Source organism: Phalacrocorax carbo, chromosome 4 (assembly GCF_963921805.1).
Source record: "Phalacrocorax carbo chromosome 4, bPhaCar2.1, whole genome shotgun sequence".
NCBI classification, from domain to species: Eukaryota; Metazoa; Chordata; class Aves; order Suliformes; family Phalacrocoracidae; genus Phalacrocorax; species Phalacrocorax carbo.
The window spans coordinates 9830498-9854413 of record NC_087516.1 but is presented as its reverse complement, the minus strand read 5'-3'; the positions used below and the strand labels follow the sequence as shown (position 1 = coordinate 9854413).

At 39.3% G+C, this 23916-nt stretch overlaps 1 protein-coding gene across 1 annotated transcript in view; it reads left to right on the top strand.

Annotated features, from left to right (window-relative positions):
• Nucleotides 1–10655, top strand: part of POLN (DNA polymerase nu) — a 108339-nt gene extending 97684 nt beyond the window's left edge. The window contains exons 22-23 of the mRNA XM_064448981.1: nucleotides 6577–6638; nucleotides 9068–10655. Coding sequence (XP_064305051.1) covers nucleotides 6577–6638; nucleotides 9068–9136 — 131 coding nt within the window. The 3' untranslated portion in view covers nucleotides 9137–10655. The remainder of the gene's footprint in view (nucleotides 1–6576; nucleotides 6639–9067) is intronic.
• Nucleotides 10656–23916: the final 13261 nt, after the last annotated feature.

Sequence of the window (23916 nt, the reverse complement as noted above, 5' to 3'; positions counted from 1 at the left end):
AACAGTGACTGAAGCTGGCTCTTCCTTCAGTGTCATTTATGAGGATTTTGCTTGATCTGAATAGGCAGAGAAAGGGTGCATCTGCATCAGCCTGTAACTTCCAGTCAGGACTATGATGATGAAGCCGATCTCCCTGTTGTCCCCAGACCATGGTGTGAACAGTTTTGGTTCACATCAAAGAGCAGTCCGAGAGCAGTTGACCTAGATTCCTTTCAGATGAAACTAAATAGGAAGGCTCTTTTCTCCTAATCTTTTCCAATTATTTCAGGAGATGCTAACTGAGATAACAGATTAGGTATGTGAGTTTTAAACCAAAGGAGTGTCAGTAGGATATGTGCTCCTAATTCACTTTAGTGCTTCGAAAATCCAGATACAGTTTTCATCCCCTTACCCAAAGTTCCTTCTCTCTCTCTCTTTTTTAAAGTCCTTACTCTTACTTTTATTTGCTGATATTCTTTAGCTGTCAGCTTTGTCTTTACATATCTAATGAGCTTTTGTCCATTCAGAAAATCTAAATTACAGAATCTGCTGACTTGCAGATTCCAGCCTACTGCTTAATGATCCAGAGAGAAATCTCAGTTGTACAGTCACAAAGCTCAGTAGAGGGAAAGATGTGGACTTAAAGCTGAAGAGCAGTACTTGATGGCTTTAATAGACTACAGTTCAGTGCTGTGTTAGTCTCCTGCATTTAGTGTGATCTAACAAGCACTGGCCTACTGTTCAGTGTGTTCGTATTCTGATTCCAGTCATGCTTCTGATCTACTTTTTTCAGGAAAGCAATAGCAGATATATGTGTCTCAGTTTTCTTATTTGCAGAATGGATGTGAAATCTTAAAATACTTCTAAGATTTATAAATGAAGAACATAGAGGTAAATCATATTATTTCAATTAGGTCATAGTGCAGAACATAAGCCTTCTCAGCAGCATTTCCCTTATGTGTCTCTCTTGTATTGTTTTACAACATTAAAATACCTGTTTGATTCTAAGACTCTCCCAAGTGCAGGCTGAGAATTGCCACAAGGCGATCATAATGCTGATGCTTTCTCTATTCCTGCTTAGGACTTCATAGGCCGCAATAAGAATTTTTCAGTATACAGAAATCAGATTTTTAGTGCACCTAATAATCTATGCCCCACAGATGATTTTGAGTCTTTGAATTTGATAAACAATGGGCAAGCAATAAGGTGTTCTTTTTTTCTAATACCTACTTTTGCACAAAATCCTGCATGTAACTTAAGCTAGATGTTACCTGTATTTTGGAAGAATACCTTCTTCAAACAGAATCCATCATAGTATGCATATGGTTCATTCTGAATGGACAAGGCAAAACATAATATATTTATAACAAGGCTTTGAGTGTCCAAGCTTTGACATACTTTGAAATAAAATAAAGCACGTACTACTCTGAATTGTGTAATTTTCAACAAAGATATGGCATATTATTTGCCTTAATTCTCTGTTTAGGGCAAAAACAAGACAGCAGAAGAGCTTTTAAAAACTCCTCATTTTCTACTGGAGAGTGCCTGGAATGATCAAATCAAAACATTTGGCAGAAGACTGTCAGCTTTACTGTCAATAATCTGCCTGGTTTTTAGCCAGCTTGCCCGTCTGGCTTCGTCACATCCTGAGCTCTCCAGCCGCCCAGGAAGCAGAAAGGCAGATGATATTTTGGGAATGCCAAAAACTGGGCTCTTGGATCTGAGAGGGCTCAGTATCTCTGAGTTCTGAAGTCTGTGTAACCAGGTAGACAGACTGTCCCCAGATCAAACTGTGAGTCTGTCTAGGGACTCTGGAAGAGTACTCAGGAATTGCAGAAACCAGTTTTTCATTTTGTGGACTGTTTCTGAGGGTACCTCTTCATCCTCTGTTTGAAAGGCCTCTTTGCCCCTGGATTATTCTGAATACATTACTGCCAAAAAGGGGAATACACTTTGGGTGAAGAAATGCAGAATTAATTTTGTTTTACAGTTCAGGGATATCCATAGTTACAACAGTAAGATCTGGCTTCTGATGTGTATTCCACATATACCTGGTGGATCTGAAAGGTGAACTTTCCCACTGGTGATTACTGTGGATTGTTCCTTGTCACTATGCTTGCTTAATTGCATCCATTAGTGAGAAGCATAATTAAATGAAAGACACTTGCTACTTCAAATAACATATTTTTGTAGAAATATGTGTATTCCGGTACTTTGTGTTGGACCATTTGATATCGCAGTGCATTAGGGCAATTTTTAAAGGTGTTTTTTTAGAACTCATTTATAACCATACCTTATAGATAGAATTAGAGAAGTTAATTTCTGCATCCATTCTTATATTTGGTACATGTAAAACATACAGTTTTAAACAATTTTTCTGATATTTTACCAGGTGTAAAATATTTCACCTGAAATACTTACTTTAAATGTAAGAACACCAAAAAGGACCAATCTAAGAAAAAAAATTCAGAATAAACTAAGCCTGTTGATATTAAGATCAGTTAAGATTATTACTACCTAAAGAACAATATCTTAGAAATTTTTTTTAATCTGTCAGTACGAATTTTTGGCTCATGTCTAATTCCATGAAATTTCATTTATTCTGCTACAATTTGCCACTTAAATGGGTACTGAGGCAGATGCATTACAAAGTGCACATGTTCAAAAGGGGGCTTAAGTAACAGAAGAACAAAAGACTGAAGTGGTCATCACAAGGTAGTGACATTTTCTGTTCTCCAAGCTGTCTTTTTCTAACTTGAAACTGGTGCATAAACTAAAGATGCCTCCTTTCAATTTGCAAAAATCCCTATTCTGTAGATCATATGTCTGACCAGCTTTGACATGTTTCTAGAGTCATAATTTCATAGGTGAATGAGCTTGAAAAATTTCTTCCGTTCCGTAGGGACAAATAAGCTTTTGTCCCACAGCAGGCATGCTTTCTTTTCTTTGCTCCTATTCACAACACTTTCAACAAGCGTATTTATTCTGGCCAGTATCAAGAAAATCTAGTATATGTTAGAATATATGTTAAAATTTCAGTTCCTCTGAGATCTTCGCTGTCGCCAAATTTTTTTATACACAATATTTTAACATGACATACTTAGCACTCATAAAACATTCCAGGATGAGCGTAATCAACAAATCCAATACTTGCTGACTATGAGTCTTCAGATATAAATTGTAAAGGTTCAGAGAACAGCATTTTGCAGATGCCATTGCAGTATATGGCTGGCTGCAAAGGAACATTTTAAAATTAATAATTTATGTGCCCTAGATATGCTAGATTCTTGACTTAACAGAAATAATCATTACCCCAAAAGCCTCCAATCTGAATCTTAGAAAAGAAACAAAAAATTAAGAGTTGTAGAGACAGATCTATTGAAGCATTGTGGTCACTTTTGTTAGTGACTGCAGTCTATATGAGATAAAGAAAATACAGTTTTGTATGCCTGGATTGTTTATTTTGAGCCTTGAGAAAGAGAAGAGTTTTTAAGGAGATTTAAGAGAGTAGCAGGAGAATCAGATATTATATACGTAGGACTAACGGGGACCTCTCCTGCAATTACATACCACCATGCCATATGGTATCTTTTATAAATGACCATCTCCATATGCAAAATTGCTCCCACTGGGAGACTATTCCAGAATTTAATCTTTCCAAAATCTAGAACTTTAAATTTCCAGCTTAAATACATTCAGCCAGTTTACCTATTTATTTTTGTGCAAAGACTGTAATTTTATTTGAATGCTTTCTTTTTCACTGTTTACTGTCTTAGCAAACTACCGAACAGGAATGGTAATCAGCTGCTTTTTCTAGATATTTCTGTTGCCATTAGATATTTATTATTTCATTCAAAATCTGTTGTAAAGTAGATGTAGACAAATCTTTTGGATACTTTCAAAAGTATAATTTCAAAAGGCTGAAACTATGAGGGTGGTGAGGCACTGGAACAGGTTGCCCAGAGAAGCTGTGGATGCCCCATCCCTGGAAGTGCTCAAGGCCAGGCTTGATGGGGCTTTGAGCAACCTGGTCTAGTGGAAGGTGTCCCTGCCCATGGCAGGGGGGTTGGAACTAGATGATCTTGAAGGTCGCTTCCAACCCAAATCGTTCTATGATTCTATTCTATGAAATGCAGGCAAAATTACTTCAGATTGCTTGAAATTAATGGTTTTACTATGCCGCCCACTAAACTCTGGGAAGAGATGGAGAAGTCAGTGTGACATGAGAAAGAGAACAGGGAGCCAAACTGACACAGAAAAAGACAATGAAGAAAATGGAGCAAACCCATGGAGGGGTTTTTAATGGGTTGTCAAAGTGAATGAGGAACCATTAGGTTTGTTCACTGATGTGGTCACTTTAATCTGTGCTTTCTAAAATTAAGAGCAGTTAAGGATGCAGCAGAATTCTGACTGTGCCAGATGCCTTAAAGCAAAAACTGTGTGAACAGAGAAAGGTATTGCAGTCATCGCTGCCTTCATGAATCCCCTTTTGGGGATAACAGCTTTGTGGGAGAGAACTACTCAAATTCAGAGGTCTAGAGACCTAGGGGAAGACTGGTCTAACTCAGTGCATATGCAGACAGCACCCTTTATCATACCACTCACATCTTTCAACCCATGAATTGATGCCTCTGACTCATGCTCCCTCTTTCATTGATGCTGGAGCTCTTCTTGTCTTCTTGTTCCTCCTGTTGCCCTGATGCTCTGTTGCTGTTCATTTGTCTAGCAGCTCAAAAATAATGTTAAGTTGCACGAGTTGAATGCACTCTTAGATTGTTCATAAATGCTTTGGTGGAACATACAGAGCTGAGTCAGTCTGCATGAGAAGTACAGAAACCAGATGTTTTGCTCTTACAAAAGTTGTGTGCAGTTGTGGCCTGGTAGGGAGCTTACTGATGGAAAAATGTCTACCCAGGGAGTGCCTGGCAATCCACTTAGCCTTCTGAAGGCATGCCACCTGGTTGGGGTGCCCCAATGTCTGCTGCATTGCTGACCTCCCCGAGCTGGCAGCTTGTTCAAGTTCAGAGTGGGCTTCTCAAGAGAGAGGCAGTCCAACACTTCTCTGTTAATAGTCATATTGACTTGGACCAGATTTTAAATGGATAATTATGTAAGCCAGCACTTCCCCTTTCACAATCTGTAGTTGTCATGTTTGTTTCTGCTCTCCAAAAATTATTCTATGTCTTACACTGGACCATAAACTACCTCAAATCTAAAATGAAGCAAATATATGGGTATAGCTGTACATAGATGTGTCAACAAATGTCTGGGTTTCCTCAGCCTTGGCACTTCAGCCACTGATCTTTTGAGTTACTGCATAATTCGGACTTCATGGAAAAATCTTATGGCAGCTCATTAGCACGCAAGTCTGAGTGCCAGCACGGTCTGAGCACTCCACTTCTGTTCTGGCAGAAGCTAGTTATCCTCATCATTATTATCAAGCCTGCCTTAGTTTCATAATGTGTCACAAAACATTGCATACTACTCTTCATTGCTGGCATCATTAGAAAAGGTTTCAGCAGCAGCCAGAGCAACAACCGTAGGCAGCTTCTTAGAGTTCTTGTCACTCCTTTGCATCTAACGTCAGCTGCAAAAGAACCATGATGTGCATCAAGGGGTAACTTCAGGGAAAGCTTCTAAGTAATCGTGTGGTTTTCTGCGTAGTGGTTATCACCATGTGTTGCATGATATTTCTCAATTCTATAAGGCACATGATGACATATATTATTTAGTCAGCCATCCTGTCACAGCAATGGTACTTGCTCAATAACTTCTGTTCTGGAGCTGCCTGATATTCCTATTTCACTTTCACTAGCCAAAAGTTACTTCTTTTTTAAAAGCCGTTCATCCATTGAATCTCTCTTTGATTTTTATTAGAACCATATTGTGTTGCAGCAGCAATCTTTGTCAAGCAAAACACTAATTGGCATGACCAAGGATGACAAATCTAGTCCCAAATGATTGATTTGGAACAATTATAGATACATTTTCACAGTAATAGTGAGCATAGTGTTATGACATGTTGAGTTGTTAAGTTACATAAATCATACTGAAGTTTAATTGTTTAGATTCTGGATAGCTCCACTATCCCACAGGGAAGATTTTTTTTTTTAATTTGGCCCTGATCTTTTTACTTTGAAGAATAAGATATTTTAGACAGTTCAGACTTCCAGGGTCTTTTTTTCCTAGCTTTTTTTTTAGATTGAGTTTTATGGCTGCACAAGAAAATTAAAATATATACAATGTCACCAAACATATAGTTAAGAGTAGTGAACTTGAAAGCTGAGAAATTCAGCACTCAGACATGCTGTACCTCTATATAAAATATATTAGTGCTGTACATCTGCATTTATGGGATATATAAGTTAAATAATTCTGCAAATTTAACCCTAAATTCAATTTAAAATAAGGAATTGAACCTTCCACAAGAGTTAAATTTTAACTTTAAAAATATCTGAAAAAATTGTAAATGGTTAATTTATATTTTTTTTAGAAATGCAGGTATTATATAACAGAATATAAAGCATGTAATTTTTTTTCTATATTACAATTCTAACATGGAAAATAAAGCTGTAGGTTTTCAAATATACCTTACAGCACTGGTAAAAAGAACAATGGAGTCCCTGCAGCAAACGGCAGCCTTGGAAGTGCCACTAAAGGTAGGGACAGTTCTGAATTTCTATTACTCTCTCAGGCGTACTTAGCTTTGTATGTTATCATCATCATATTAAGAATCTAGAGACAACTATTTTGCCTTTCACTTCAATAGTTTCATTTTGATATTTGCAGGTAATTGCTTTTTAAAATTACTATAAAAATTACAAAGGAAAATAACTGAAAGAAACTCAACCTCCATTTTGGAAAGTGTGATTGTCACCCACTGTTTGTCTTAGCAATGCAATATGGTAATTTTGAAAACTATTTTGTTCCTTGCCATGAAATTTCTGTTGGGTGTGGTAGAGTGAGAGGTATGTGCCTTTAACAGGCTTTCTAAATGTGCCAGGCATTCATTACTGCTAAAAAATTATTGCAAAAGATCTTTCTTCAGTAATTTTCACTTAGAAAATTGGTCTTTTTAACATTTCCCTGTGGATGTCTAATATATAAAGCAGACAAAATTATTGGCCATTGTTTGAAGTATAGGACATCATCTACTGGAACAATATCTGTAGAAACTGAGTACATAGCTACACAGCTATTGTATTGATCTGTGTATTGGGCCTAATTGTAATTATTTTATAAAATAATTTACAAAATCTGAGAAGAGAGGATGAGGGGCTTCTGAGATCTAAGTTACTCCTTCTCCTTCCCATGCTGGAACCGGCCCCCTCTGCTGCTCACTTAACCCTTCTAAGAACTTGCACTCCTGTTTCCCAGATTTGGTCAAGTGAGACCTTTTGACTGTACTGGGATTCTACGTTTCTTGCACTGACACTCCCAAGTTTTATAAACTGCATTTCTATAAGTTGCTTACATTGTACACCTGTGCTTGCCTAGCTTCTTCTGTTACAATTTCCTTTAAAAAATAAGCAAGACTGTTTTTCAAGGAATATTACATCTAAATATTTCTAGTGGCAGTATTAGACACCTGGCACTCATGCTGCTGTAAGGTCAGCATGATGTTACTGATGGTATATAAAGTGAATAGCAACACTATAGTCCTTCCTTGATAGTTTTAGGACACTCTTTTTGACAGCTTTGTCAGAGACAACATTATTCATTCTTTGCCTGAGGAAGTCATTGCCATGAAATAAAATATGAACAGTTTAAGAGGTTTCTAAGAAGCATGAATGTTTACATGGTTAATGAGAGTGTTTGTAGTTACATGGGCAGAATATCATTTTAGTGTTATATATTTCAGACTAACTACTAACTGGGGGAAGGTTTTAATGTCCTATGGACAAAACAGGACACACCATTTCTTCACCTCACTGACAAATTCATCTTGATGCATTAGCAGATGGTTTCAATATGTCGTTCCTATGAGAACAGCAATTCTGTGTTAAACGACAACTACATTTTAAGAGGTGAAAAGAAACACATTCTTGGACAGTAGGTAGTTGTCTGAGGTTTTCAAAGGTTAGGACTTTTTAATAGGCAGCAGAAGTATTTGGAGATACATGTTTTATTACCCTTGTTTTGGTCTTCTTTTCCTGAGCAAACAACTGTAGGAGCCATGGCATACTTTTAATCCTACTGCACATTAGACTACATGCCTCATCTTCCTCTGAAGCATCACGCATGGATCGATGGCAGAGGCCAGGTAGAAAACAAAGTGACCAACAGCTTGATCTCAGAGAAGAAATTGAGAGTGCTCTGTTAAAAAAAGAGCTGTATTTTTGTTCATGTTGTTTACCTTTCTATACAATAAGAATATGTATTTTAGGATTAGCAATATTGAAAATGAAAAGATTTTTTGAAATGCTCCTGCTCTCTTTCAGCACACTTGCTTCAACTAAATACGTATTATGGGCTCTGCTAATATGAATATTATTTTTTAATATGGAGGAAAAATGTCACTAAAGTAGAGCACAGATATAGTCTGAATGGGGAGAGATTTCTTTTTCTTCTTTGAGGAAAAGGAAGCTTTATCTTTGAAGTAGCTTTTTTGCCTCCTTGCTAATGAGGCAGTTTTCATGTCAGAAAATGTACCGTGTAACAGAGCACCAGTAACTGCAAAACAAAGCAACAACAAAGATACCCCAGAACTGAAGAAGTGGATGGTAAAGAAACCCTAGTATCTTTATGTATTACTGACAAAGTTGCTGATTTTAAACACTCTGGTTTTTGTAGCTCGTTTGAAAAGTGTAAGAAGATTAATTTTGTTTTAGCATATTCCTTGCAATGCAGTAACCTGTATTTGCAATTTCAAAACTGAAGGTTGGTCTTAATTGTTAAGGTATTTTAATCAAAATTGTAGTGAGAACTAAGTATTAATAGATATGAAGAACATTTCTTATTGGATAGGCATGTGATCTAGAGCAGTGTCAACCTCCAAAGGGAAAAGCAAAAATAGTAATCTTGCTAGATGTGATGTGTTTGTTTGTTTAAATTTTCTTTTTTTTTATTTTTTATTTTTTCCTGACAGGTTCCCTTGAAAGTGATTCTTACCACTGGGAAATCATGGGGGTGTATGACAGAATTGCAGGAGATGTAAAGCAGTCATCGGGGATGTTATTCAGTACCCGTACACCTCATTGGCCTATGCTGATTCCTCACTGAATCACTAGGCAACAGCGCTGCTGGATCTTTCATAAGCACCTAATACTCTGCATGTGAATTTTTTTACTTCATTTTGTCTGTAGCCCTAGGCAACAGCAGTGAGATAAAACTGGTTTTTACCAGTTCATTGTGTTTCCTTTAGCCAAGGTAACCAGCAGGGAGCTGCTTTTGTTCAGAGCTAAATTACTACATGTAAGAAATGAAGCAAGACAATATTAACCCTTTGGGAACATGACAAATATATTTGAGTTAGATGGATGTTTAAAATTTAGTGTTAAATATTTTGTGAAGTGCTTGTGTAAAAATACTTCTAATCTGGCATTAGAAAGACACTATTTGAACTGTGTCAGCAAGTGCTTAACTGTTGTGTTCAGTTTATTTTAAAATTTGTGAGTAGAAGGCAGCTGCTTGATTTGCATCACACATTAAATGTCATGTTCCACAGACTTAGAAAAAGAGTTCTTTGGAAATTAAGAGTCTCCACCTTAATTTATATTTAGAATTTTGGAGCAAAACAGGTAAACAAAACTGGATGCCTAAATGCGTTAAGAATAACCAGATTGTTGTCAATTCAATTAATTTCAAATGCAGTTTGTACGCTGTAGCTGTAGCATACTTTAGAGGAAGTATTATAGTTTTGCCTAATCTATGATTTTTATTATTAGTGTAATGCTAAATACTGTTTAGATAAATTTTATGATCCAGCCTTATACTTTTTAAGATTCAGGTTTCTACTTTAACATTTAGATTTGTTGTTGATATTTTGGGTTTCTGTAGAGTTTATTCTTTAAATGAGTTTGTTTCATAACATTACCGGTTGCCAAAGTCTGCCTCCGTGCTTGTGGAATGTGGAACTGTCCTCAAAGTCTACTAATTATTTCAAAGTTGAAGTCAAGCACAAAACTTTTAAGAAGTGTTCAGTATCTTTCACCATTAGACCTCAAATGGTCAAAGTAATATGACTTAAATTTTAGGAGTGTATAGTTACAGAGATTTTGCAGCAGTTTTAATTTGTATCATTAAACAATTTTGCATTGCGCTTAAAGGCATTAAACTATTAAACATTGTTTTATTATGTTGCATGATAGTCATACCTAACCTGTCAGCTGAAGTGAGCCGGGCATTTCTGAAAATGTATTATTATAGTTATAGAAATAGCAGCGGTCACGTAAGCAAAGTCAGAACCTGCTACATATTAATTGGGGGTCAGCTCTTTGGCTGGGGGAGAGTCCAGCCTGCATGTCTGTGACACAGCACCAGGTCATACGAGCAGAGGGTCTGATTCCACCTTTCCAACAGAGAAGAGGTTGCATGAATTTTCTTCTGCTTTTTGCCATTTTCAAGATTTCTGTGTTTGCAATGGCACTGAATAAGTGTGAAATGTTCTGCTTTCTGTTTCACTCCTCTTGAAGACTTACTGTTTTCAGGAGGCCTGTACTAATTAAGCTTTGCTTCTCTACAGCTAAATTTCTAACCTTACTAGTATATGAAAGAAGTCAAAATTTTCTGTACATTTCCCAGCTGATTCCCACGTTGTGCATGTTTCTTAGGGTGCATACTTTTAAACTAGATGATAATGTATTTTTTCAAGTCCTGAACAATATGAGCCATACCCTTCAGCCCAACAAAAACCAAATACACACTTAAGAACATAAAGAACCTCGATCCTCTCCTGTGAATTGACATCTGTTCAAATATGAAGCTACAGAAATGCAGAGGTCACCATACAGAACAAATTTTCAAACACAGCCCTTCACAAAAGACTGTCAGTCATAGTTCCCCAGACGCATGCACTTTGTGTAGGTTGCCGTACAGTGGGCAAAGTTGATATTTTGTTCACCTTGTATCCTAGAGAGGGACTGTGAGCTCCTCTGGGCACCAGCTTTGCTCCTTCTGCTTTTACAACTCTTCTTCCTAGTTTTGAATTTCCAAAGAGTAAGGGAACAAAAGGAAGAGAACCAAGCAACAAGGGCACCGCTTTATCACACATGTCTGAGTGCTCATTCTGCATACGCTGGTGTGAGGGCAAAAGGCAAACTGTCATAATTTTGGAGCATTGTTGATGACCAAGATCTCAAGGCTTGGTGCAGTTTCTGTCTCCACAACTTGCAGAATGCATACCATGAACTTTATCTTTCCAGTGTTCCAGGTTCTTCAGTAAAAAAAAAGGTGTTTTTGTCTAATTGCAGCCTGTGAATGAATTAGCATAATTAGATTTATGGCATAGCTAGGTGGAGACCAGAGCTCTTTGACGCACATGCAACCAGTGTCTGCTGTACTGTGAATCACAAATACTGGGACATATTCTCCGATCTTTTGGTTCTGTTCTCCTTGGATAGCCAGGTGAGCATCTAGTCTTCACTACCTACCCTGTGCTACTGTGTTAAGGTATAGATTTTGTGCATTATTAGCCTTCTCAGACCTCACTGAAGTGTTTTGGCTTCAAAGTTCCTCAGTTTTTAACTCATAGGATCCCAGATATTGAGAAGACTACTGCCTCTCTGGGAAAATTTCTTTTACTTTGCAATATATTCCCACTGCCTTCCATCCTGTATGGCAATATGGTTTTTAGAAATGGTTACATTTTTCAAATTGTGGAATTGCAGAAGTATATATCTCTTTAGCATGGCAGTCATTTCCTTGAACAAGCTGCCTGAGATAGGGTAGTGTTTGCAATTAATTTCCCAACAAGGTCCTCTGGACAAGGCATCAGTTTTACCACACTTGTGTGTTGAACTATGTATAACTATAAAATCAGGGCAGTGCAGTTTTCCCAAACCCTGGGCAAGCTACCCTGCAGCATGCCTGAATCTAAAGAGCCATTATAGGGAAGCAAGGCCAGTCCTGACCACAAATTTCCTCCCAAATAAATACAGGTGAAAATATTCTGTATTTGATGACTGCCAGGAATTCCTTTTGGGTGGCACAATAATTTCACACCAGAGAACTCAAGACCCTTATTATAATAAATGACCACTTTTTCAGGGTATTTTGGTTCTGCGTGAAAGGGACTGTAAAACATGGGTAGGTTGGAGCAGGAGCAATCATAGGAGCCCTTTTCAATGCTTGAAATTCTCAATTTGATCTCTAAAATGATGCCCTTTTTCTCACAACCTATGAAGAGGTAGTGGGAGGGCAAGAAACAAGACTTCTGTTTGAAGTGCAGAACCCTACAAAACTACTGATCAATGAGTGTGGGAGATCACAAAACAGATGGGAAGAGGGGAATAGCTGGATCTGCTTAGCTTCAATTGTTTTTTGTGGGCAGAAATTTCATTAATTAATTCTCTGAACACAGTAATAACCCCATTTAAGCTGATTTATGTGTTTGAATTTAATTTCAGTTGTGTCTTTGGGGGCCCAAACCTTCGCTTTGATCATCTGTAAATCTTTTAGTTTGCCATGTGGAGTAATGGGGAAGGAATGCTATTTGAAAACCCTTTAACTCAGCATCTATGCCAGCTATTTGCTGGCATTTGCATGGGCATAGCATGACCAATACATATCTGCTCAGGACTTGAATCTTCTAATGTCCACATACCACTGTGGAATGGCGGGACTCTGATCTTGAACGTTGGTCCAACTTCCTAATAACCATAGTTCAAGTACTGGCCTCAGATTTTATGTGAGCAAGACATTTTAAATGTGAGGGGGGAAAAAAATCTCTCCGTTTTTGAAAACTGAGAGTAGATTAAGAGAATGAATCTGCCAGAGCATCCAGGACATCATTTGTTCTTGATAATGATTTAAAAAAGCCCTTAAAAGTAAACTCACGTTGGTTTTAGGAGACCTGATGTCCCATTTTCTTGCTTAATCTGATTTGCAAAGGAGGCTAAGGAATGGGTTGAGGGTTGTATTATGCCTTCCTCAATGTCCTAAAACATCTCTTCTTGCTTCACTGTTAAAAGACCAGACAGGATAAATTCCTGAGTAACCTAGTCTTGACCTGATAGCTCACCCTACTTTGAGGTTGGACTAGAGACCACCAGATGTCCCATCCAACCTGAATTTTCCTATAATCTTATGTCATTCTTCAGTTGTACAACAGCAGTCATCTGGTTAAAAGACAAACCAGAAATTCCCTTCAAATATTCTGCTATACTGCATTAAAGTATGCAGTGCCATACCAGAAGAAGCCCCAGAAATGTTCTGGGATTTCATTCCTCCTTCCCACCTGTGTTGCCTCATTCTGTGCCAGCATTTACTATATTCCCTGGCTCACGGGCTCACTTTTGGCTGGCATACTTCCTTTTGGTATTAGCAGGTCGTCAGAAACATTCAGGGAGTGGAAAGGAATCAGTTCTTATTTCTGCCATTCTGCAACAGTTTTAGTAGGCAGGGTGTCTCTGGGATTTAAAATAAGTTTCAATCATGTCCTATCTTTGCCTTCCTGGAAAACATCCCCAGCCTGATTGGCTCATCTCTACTGAAAACAGCAGCCTACAATCAGCTGGTTCTCTTGAGACATCTTTGAAGTGCACTTCTACCACCCATTTTAGTAAGACCCTCTCATGTTATCAAGTGTGTCTTTATTATCCACTGTAAGTCCAGGCAATTTGTTACCCCCTCTGCTTGTGTTTTGAATTCTGGAGGTCTGACTTCTAGCCAATGTTTAATTTTTTTTGGTGCATTTTTCTATGTCACCTTCTCCATTTAAGGCTAATTAGTTGGATAATTTTTAGATTCCTTCTTACTCAGCTTTTGCCATCTACACTAATAATTTAATCCATTGCCAGCCTTTCCCCTGCATTTCATAGATACTGTTATTATTGGTAGTAAAACTCTCACTATTAATTGTCCACAAGTTAAAAAAAAAAATTGCTTATCTTTCTACCTCTCACCTTTGTGCCCTCAGCTTCTCTCCCCCTACCATTTCTCATGACATGCATGCTTTTACGGCATTTTGGAGACTATTTTCTGGCTAACTATATTTTTACTGTAGTTGTTCATTTAATGAGCCATTTTTCTATGGTATCAAAAATTGACTGTAGAAATTCTCGCTTTTTTTATCCCCTTCATTTTTTTGGCAGATTCATCTGCTGTGCACACTGAATTTCTCACTTCTAATTATTCAAAAGTGTCATGCATCAGATTACAATCCCATTTTCCAATTTGTGTGTTAAGCAGAGAACTATTCTTACAGGCTCCTGAGAATCAGCCTCCATCCTCCACACATGTGGCTGCTGCCTGTTACAGTGCATTTCTGTCAGAATTTGCTGAGGCAAAATTAAATACCTCCTTGGATTACCTTGGCCTCTTTGCACTGATCCATTAGTCCACATCCAGCTGAGTCCAGAAATTCATTCATTGCTGATTTGTCCTAAATGTCTTGTTGGTATCTGGTTAGGTGAAGAAGGCAAGTCTTCTCAGGACTTCTGCCAGAAATGTTTTTCCTTCTCATTTTAACTCTAAGCGGTACCCCAAAGCCAACACAGATAGATGATTGACACCAAACTGCATGTGAAGGACACCTGTAAGAACTTAATTTCTTTACAATGAGTAAATTCTGCAGCAGTTTGAAAGGCGGGCCACCCTACTCGCCTGCCAGCAATCCCCATCTCTGTTTATCTTCCTGTCCATTCACTTGAACCGTGATGTTAAATTAAATAAGCTTCCCTGGGAGGTTTTCCTTTAAATATAATGAGCTTTTTGTAACACTTGAGCTGGGAGAAGTCAATCTCTTCCCTTGGGGCCTCTGTGGGTCACAGATGAGGTCAAAAAAGTGTTGTAAATGTCGTGCTTTATTCAAATTCTCTGGCCATGTTGTGCTGCTTCCTATACTATGGCTTGTGATACATTTGATTTTTCTTTTGGAGCTCATTTTTTTGTAGTTCTTCCACCTCCTCTCATATGTGACCTAAACCTTAACCTTTTCCTGGCATTCCCCATACCCCTTAACACCTTCCATTCCCTTCCACTTTAATTCCTCTTACCCCTCCAGTTCGGGCCATTCACTGTTCAGACACTTATAACTGCACAACAAAACAAATGTTTTCTGATAATGAGTCATCTCTTTCTTTTCTGGGAAGCTTCTGAGTCTTGTTTATATCACAGAATCACAGAATGGTAGGGGTTGGAAGGGACCTCTGCAGATCATCTTGTCCAACCCCCCTGCTTGAGCAGGCACACCCAGAGCAGGGGCACAGGACCGCGTCCAGGTGGGGTTTGAATGTTTCCAGGGAAGGGACTCCACAGCCTCCCTGGGCAGCCTGTGCTGCTGCTCTGGCATCCTCACAGGAAAGAAGTTTTTTTCTCATATTTAAGTGGAACTTCCTGTGTTCCAGTTTGTGCCCATTGCCCCTTGGCCTGTCATTGGGCACCACTGAAAAGAGTCTGCCCCATCCTCTTGGCACCCACCCTTCAGATATTTATAAGCATTGATAAGATTCCCCCTCAGTCTTCTCGTCCCCAGGCTAAACAAGCCCAAGCCTCTCAGCCTTTTCTTATGAGAGAGATGCTCCAATCCCCTGATCATAGCTCTCTGCTGGACTCTCTCCAGTAGTCCACTGTCCTTGAACTGGGGAGCCCAGAACTGGATGCAGAACTCCAAATGTGGTCTCACTAGGGCAGAGTAGAGGGGGAGGGTAACCTCGACCTGCTGGCCGCACTCCTTTTAATGCAGCCCGGGATACTGTTGGCCTTCTTGGCCACAAAGGCACAGTGCTGGCTCATGGTCAATGTTGCATTTGTAGAATTTAAATCTTGCTTCAAATCCTTATGGCAAATAGTTTTATAATTCAGACTGATTTTATCACATTGGAATAATAGTATAAAATGCATAAAAAGAAGAGATTCAGTGAAGATGAGTGCAAATCTTCACACATAAGCAAAACCAGCTACCCAAATATAGGCAACTTATTTCCTAAAATGTAGGGAACAGTTAGGTATCAATTTTGGGAAAAGATCTGGGAATTTGTAGGTGTTTGCATAGTAATGAAGAATGGTATAATCAATCCCTCCACTTGCTTCAGCCCCAACAAGGGCTGAACTGTATGCTGTGCCCAATTTTCAGAGCTAGATTTCAGAAAAGATGTGGAGCAGCAGGAATCCATAGGAGAGCAACAGGAATGATCAGAGCTATAGACAGTATCACCTGTGAGGAAAGACTGAAAGAATTTAAGTCATTTAACCTTGAGAAGACTGAGGGGAGATCTGAAAGCAGTCATCCGGTACAAAATGGACTGTCATAAAAATGGTAATAAACTGCTCTATAGGTCCCCTGGAGATAGACTGAGAAGTCAGGGGCTTAAATTTCAGCAACATATAACTAGGGAAGATGTTAAGCAAGCCTTTCTAAAGAATGCTAGTGATAATTAAGCATTTGAATGCACTTGAGTAGAGATTTTGGATTCTTTATTACTATACATTTCTAGAACAGGATAGACAGCTATCTGTAAGAATATACTTATGCTTAGTTGATCCTACTTTGGGACAGGGACAATGACTGAGTAGCCCATTGGAATCCTTTCCGACTCTAGTTCTGGCTTCTGAGGTTAAGGCCTTGAGAACAGTACGCATAGTATCAGAAAAAGTGCCATTCACTCGTCAGTGACACAGCAAATCAGACCCTCATTTTACATCTCTAATGCAAAATGATGGTGCTTCCACTACAACGTGCGTTACTAGTTCTGGGCAGGCTCTGTACTAAGTAAAAAGAAATAAAGCTCCCTGCCATACCAATCTTTGAAGTTGACCTTGTTTTGAGCTGGGGATTGGAGCAGATGACCATCAGAGATCCTCACCAACCTCAGTTATTCTGTGAGTCTAAATAGCCACCAGTAGCAGACCGGAAGCACCCTGCTTTCCTGCTGAGTTATTCCCAGGTAGAAACCCACCCAGTTCAGCTCTGCAACCTACCTGGATGGCAGTGTCAGGTTCTAATTTGCATCAGAGAATGAGTCCATAGTGATATTTTTTAATCAGTAGACTTTTACTGGAATGGGGAAATTGGAGTTTTCTGATGGAGTCTGTCTCAACTAGTGCAGATGGATTTTTCTTCGTATTGAAAAAAAAAAAATGGTTAGGGGTTTTCTTCTGACCCATCATTGATTTTAAAGGATCTTGTTCTTTTGATCAAGCAAAAAATAGTAGTGCTCAAGCTTTCCAGGCCTCTCTTTGTTGTTTCCTTTTCTCCCTGCACATCTCCCTACATAAAACACTATTCCCAGGTTGATTTGCAGACAGCTTCTTAAGACTGGGCAGGGAGTAAAGTTTGTGATCATCAGTCTTCCATTAGAAATTGCTGGGTTTCTTTCAGTGTTGGGCAACACCTAAATTTCTTAAAATATTTTTTTCATGTATCCTACTATGTTTAAAGCACATGATTATGACTTTAGAGATTTTTTTTTCCCTGCTCCAATTCTGAGAAAAACATGCCTCTGCAACCTACAAGCTCAAATCACAAAATAGGCGTAAAGGCTCACAGTACCAAATAGTACATGTGGTGCATCTAGTAGAACTCATAACATCACTGTGAAGCATCTACATGTTCATTTTTTTCTCTTTTCAGCCAGAAACACTAAACTTTTTCTGTCTGAAGACTCTGTTCAGAACTGTTGCTGTCACTTCATTTGAGACCATGGAAATAGCAAAACTACCTACCTGTGGCTTATTATGAGGATGGATCCTTTGAAAGCCATCAGGCCCTGACAGGCACAATCTGACATGTATTAGCCTTTGCTTCCCCTGTGCGCAATACAGCGCACCTTACACTTCTAGTTGACCATAAACTGCATTTGTGGATCCCCCCACGCCAGATGCAGACCCAGCGCTCCATTTGGTGTGTCCAGCCTTGCCACGCAGGAAGCTATTCCAGTTTGTAAATGACCTACTGAGCTAGGCAATTTGTCTTTGCTTATCTAGAAGTCCAGCTTGGGTCAAATGAACTACTGACCTCTCTTTTCATCAGCTGTTAATGTCAGGATTACTCAGCGTTACTCAGCCTGGCAGGAGTAGCAGGAGCTGGCAGACTGTTAGTGTCATGTAGCATTTTTAGGATCAGATATACACTTAGAACTCCATAAAATGCTTAAGACCTAGCCCATGTTTGCCAGCCCTTTGAATACCTAAGTAGCCTTCACAAAAAACCTGCACAGGGTAGTGTGATTGATTCTGCCTCTCTGGGATTTAAGTGCCGCCTTCTGGGATTCACCTCCTTACAACTGATATTCATGGCTTTTCGTTCTAACACTGAGAAAGCAGTTCCTCCATTCAAAAAGCAGCCAGAGCAATGGATGCAGCTGCTGTTCCTGTCCTTTTATCCATGAAAGTGTAGGAAATCTTCCTCCCTGAAAGGCTTTCAACATCCATCATCCACAGGAATGCGTGAACCACCAGATTACAAGATGTTCTGCTGAGGAGCTCTCTGTGCTCCCTCTTGGGGCTGGGCACTGTATATGAACTAATCAATATTTGCTCTGCCAGAGAGCTTTAAAAAAAAAAAAAAAGAAAAGAGCATGACCATCCATCCAGCCTCTGAGTTGCCGTATCCCACAGAAAAGCCTAGAATCTGGTTCCAGCCTCCAATCCAGGGAATGCTTCACTGTTTTAAATGTTGTTGTATGTAAATCAGATCAAAGCAGAATAAACTAACTTTATGTTGTGTAATTGCCCATAGGTACAACCCAGTGAAATGTACATCTTTTGCCCTTAAGCTGGAAGACTTTTTCCCTTTAACATCACTCCTGCATTATACAGCCTCCATGTCCTCCTTCTTCATGCTCCACACTAATAATACAGAGACGGGCGCACTTTCTTGTCCCTGCTTCCCCTCCACTGCCTTTTGACCCAAAGGTGAGCATTTCGGCTGTTTTTATGTGACCTCTTGGTCTTAAAACTAATTTCTATTTTCCTTATATTTCAGTTCTTTCAATAAATTGTCTTGGCAGTAGGTGTTATTCACTCCCAGCCTTGCTCCATCTCCTGCTCTTTTTTGCTCATTGATACTTCTGTACCTAACAGTTGCCAATGACGTTTTTTATTTCTTAGCCCAAGGACATTCTTTCCCCAGCAACTGCAAAGTCTCTTTTTATACTTGTTTTTTATCCAAATCTGCCAACTTAAAGTATTGTCCTGTTTGTGATGCAGCTAAACACATTAGTTATAGTGGGGAAACTGTGGAATTGAAATCCTTTTACTGCCTACATGAAGCTCATATTGTACACTAAGTGTTTAATCTCCAGAGACTTCCTTTCCCTGCCTTGAAGAAATGGGAGGCAAACTGTTCTGTTGCATGAGTCATAAAGCTATTGGACTAAAAGTCAGTTTTGAAGGCCCTTCTTGATATGCAATTGAAAAATGTGGGTTCCCTTCCCCAAAGACAAGTGCTGTGAGAGAATCCAGCAGGTAAAACAGAGGCTAAAGGAAACCTGCATGGAAAAGACTCAACTCAGAAAGCATGAAATGCTATAAAGAAGCTTACGTCTTTCTGCTCCCTGCAACTAAACAGCAAACAGGAAGGTTTTGAAACATTTGGTACTGATAATTTTGAACATGGCGGCAGCGCAGGGATCCAAAGTCTCCCTTGTAGCTTTAGCATCAGGAGGAGGTTTAGAGAATTGTACATTGCTGCAATGTACAATTTACAGCAGCCCTTCCAGCACATACCTCTGAGACCATCATGATTTCTTGCCTGACGTTGTTTGAAATTTCATCTGAGCCATCAGTTCTGTATATCACTACCCTTCCAGACACCATATTGCGTAAAGGCCAAGGCATTCCTCCTCACAGCAAAGCTGAAATAGTTCTTGATTGTTTGCTTACAGAGACGTGAAGTTTTCAGATCAATTCCTTGTGGAATGATTGAGTCGTCCTCTCACTCCATGAGGGTATGTCCCCGGACTGTGTGCAGCCTCTGGAAATGACGGTAGTCAGGACACAGGCATGAAGCTATTACCAAAGCAGGCTGTATCAAATAAGTTTTTTGGGAAATGGACTTACATTTTGGTTTTCCTTAGACTCTGACATGCCTCTTCATGTTTTGGCATCACCTGCACTATATGTGACCTTCGATGGTCCACCCCCAAAGGACTCCAGTGCCAACGCCAAACAGATTCTTCATCTGTTTGTAAACTGAGGGCTGGAAATTGGACCAATGCATTTGAAGCCTTGGACTTGTAATAATTGGGGTGGTTTGTAGGTAGAGGTCATTAAATCGGTTTTATTAGACTGAGCAGGACTGACAAAATACATGGTATTGACAAATTAATATCTAACCCTGGTAGCACTCCCAGAAATAATAATTAAGTAGGAATTAAATGGCTTTCTTTAATTAAAACATTTTACTAGAAAAATAACACTAAGATAGGTATCTCACTCCCAAGAACTTCCTGTCCCAGTAAACTAACCAAAAAATTACTATACTGTATTTCAGCAAGTGCCTCCATGCTCATAACAAGATGTCATTCTTAGTACAGTTTCGGTAGCACGGTGGTGTTGCAACAGCAGGGAGCACAGACTGGGCTGCAAGAGCCATTCGTGACAGTAAGCACCCCAGTGAAGATCCTGCAAGGAGCTCTGTGCCATATTACTTCCTGGCCGTAACAGCTCCATCAGAATCATAGACCCAGAGGAATCCCTTTAGGGCCTCACTCCATGGGTATTCCTGAAGCAAAGGAGGGAAGAGGGGCAAAGATACTCTGGCCTGTCTCTTAAAACGCATGCAACTGGCAGGGTTAACCTCGCCATGTATCAGGGGACTGCACTCTGAAGACTGCATCGCAGCTACAACCACTCTGGTTTAGAGCACCTTGTTCAGACCTAGATGCGCCAGAGTGAAAGTGGCTTGAACTTGTCTTCTTCAGCTCTACGACATGTAAATCATGCAACCTTTATTAATCTCATTAGCCGTAAAGTGATTGTAAACAGGTGTGTGTAACATTCTCTAATTTAGGGGAAGGGTATTAAAGACACAATCTTGAATGTTTTCTCTTGCCTTGACCTCGCTCTTCACCTAACATGGATTTTATACAGTAATATACAACAACTGCAAGCAGGAGCTCTGCGGCCTCTGACCAGTCACCCGAACACTTACAGAATGAGCTTTATATCCTGCAATTAAACACGTAGTTGTTTACATACAAGGAGTACTAGGCTATTGCATATGGATGAAAAAATAGTTCTTCAGTTTAATCACAGAACTTTTAAAAATAGGTTTCTAAGAATGAGTTTTTAGAGTGCAGGAAGGCAAATACGACAAATTTAGATCTATTATTTTATATTAGCATGCTTGAAATATGTTAAATTCACAGCGCTCACATCTGACATGGCCTTTTGTGGGCCCTGAGCTTCTGTGCTGTTTTCCCTTAAGACTTCTTTACATATGCAAAAAATACTGAAAATCTGTGCAGAAGCGCTGGTGACAAATCCTTTGACACTGTGACATGATGAAGGAACAAACCATCTCAGTGAATAATTCTGCAGTTTATTAGCATATTGAAGTGTTTTGATTAATTTTGCTTAAGTGAATGACAAAAGAACTGTTTTATCATGTACCCTGCTCATTTCACTATTATTTGTCCTATTGAAATCTATCTTTATTTCTAATTATGCATAGGCAGGGCACATTCCTAGGACCAGAGGTGTCATGACACTGATATTAATTAAAAGGCTACTGTAGAAATAGCGGATGATCATGGGATTGAGTTGGTTTGCTCAGATTTTCAGAGTCTAGGAAGACAAACGATCCCTTAGGGGGAAAGGATATTTATTTTTTAGACTACATAACTTGCAAGTGCTCAAGCTATCCGTGTGACTTGTTCGCATTTGCTATGCAAACATAACATATAATAAACCAAAATGAGTCAGCATGAGAGTAAGGGAGAAGACAACAACATTGCTTGCCTCTCCAGCTTATTAGCTCTCCCAAAGTAATGCACACAGTCTGGTTGGGCTCACTTCAGGTCGTCTAAACATAGGGTGTCTCAAATGATACTAGAGCCTTATGTTTAGCCAGCTGAATCATGTCCTTTGTATTTCTAGACAGAATTACTATTCATATCAAAGTCTGCTGGGTTTGTGTTTGAATGAGAGTGAAAAACCCGCATCTGCCTTCACTAAATGCAGTATTTCTGCAAGTCACGGTGAGGGAATCTTGCCAGGATGCCCAAAATCTTAAATACTCATTTTGACCACTGCATAGGCCTGAAGCACAAAGTGAAATTGCAGTCCTCTTCCCCGTGGCCAGACTGAAGGAGTTTGTATGTGATAATCATAGGTGTGATCTGACATTTAGGAGACTAATATTGCAATGGTAAAAGGGTCAGATCTAGCAGCAGTGAGAAATACCTCAGCCTTGTGAAAATTTAATAGCATATCCAGGACATTTTTGCTGCAGTTTAATGTGCCCAAGTGCCAGCCATGCATGTTTTTGCTGCCTGGGACCCAAAGCAGCGCAACAGCTACTGGGAAGTTTTCACACTGTTGCATTTGTGGAAATTAGTTTTCAGTGTGTTGGTTTTCCCCCTTTTTTTTTTTTTGGGGGGGGGGGGCCCAGGTTTTTAATTTTTGCATTTGCTCACCCTTTTTTCAACTCCCCACCATTCCCAGGACACTGATGTCCTGCCTAATATTATCTGAAATAGAATCTGATGAACAGAGCTAATTTTTTTCTTCTATGTATGTTTAACACCTACAAAACTTAATGGGAGTGGAGGTAGTGGTAGGTCAGTATAATTTTCCCTGTCATTTGATCCCCATTCACCACACTTTATGATGCAAAAGGAGTATCTCCAGTTGGGTTCTTTCTTACAGTGGACTTAATGGGAGAGGTTGATGTATAATACACACCAATATAGTCATAAGGGAGAAATGGTAGCTTTGTTATAGAAATACACATATTTTTGTCTAATTGCAGCCTATGAGTGAATTAGACAAATTGGCATGCATACACAGGCTAATAATACTGAAAAGACTGTTTTAGACTTCATTCTATAGATAGGCCATATAGAGAATATTTTGAACAGAAAGCTTATCTTTGCAATGTGAAGCAGAATCGCAGAATTACATAAAATCTAATGCTTCCCCCCCCCCCCATGGTTAACCTCAGAGTTATTTTAGGTAGTGTTTTGCTGGATGTACTGAACTAAAATGAAAGGCAGAACTGCATCTCTGTCATGCATTTGCCTCTATGTATATTCATAATATGTATATTCATAATGAGATTTACCTACAGTGTTAGCTGGAGAATGTTTGACTTGGGGCATCCACAGCAGCAGACGACCCTGCTCCCCTGGCATATGCCATGCATTCAGCTTTAAGAAGCTTAGCACGAAGTCTCCTGGTTTTCATTTCTTTCACCCACTTTTTGAGCTCGAGCAAAAATTTAGCTATTTCTGTAGTCTTCACATGCAACATGAGCTCATTTTTCAAGGAAGGGGCTTTTGTCAGACCAAAGCAGTCCAAACAGGACTAACTACCCTGCAAGCACCTCTTGGATTGCTCCGCTCCTCTATATCCATGAAAAAAGAAATAAAAAGAAAATCCATGTCTGAGGCGTTCATGTTCTGCTGTGATCCTCTTGGCTCTGAAGGCTTGACCTCCCCCTTTTAATGACTGCAGTAACTCTAAGACCTCCCAGCCTTTAAGAGCAGGAGGAGGATCTCATCACTGATGGGACACCAAAATGGCTGTTTCTCCACCTGACAAGCTAGGCAAAGGCCAAGAACAATCATTGTAACCATTTGTTCATCCCTCCCCCAAACCCGCCTTGATGCTGCT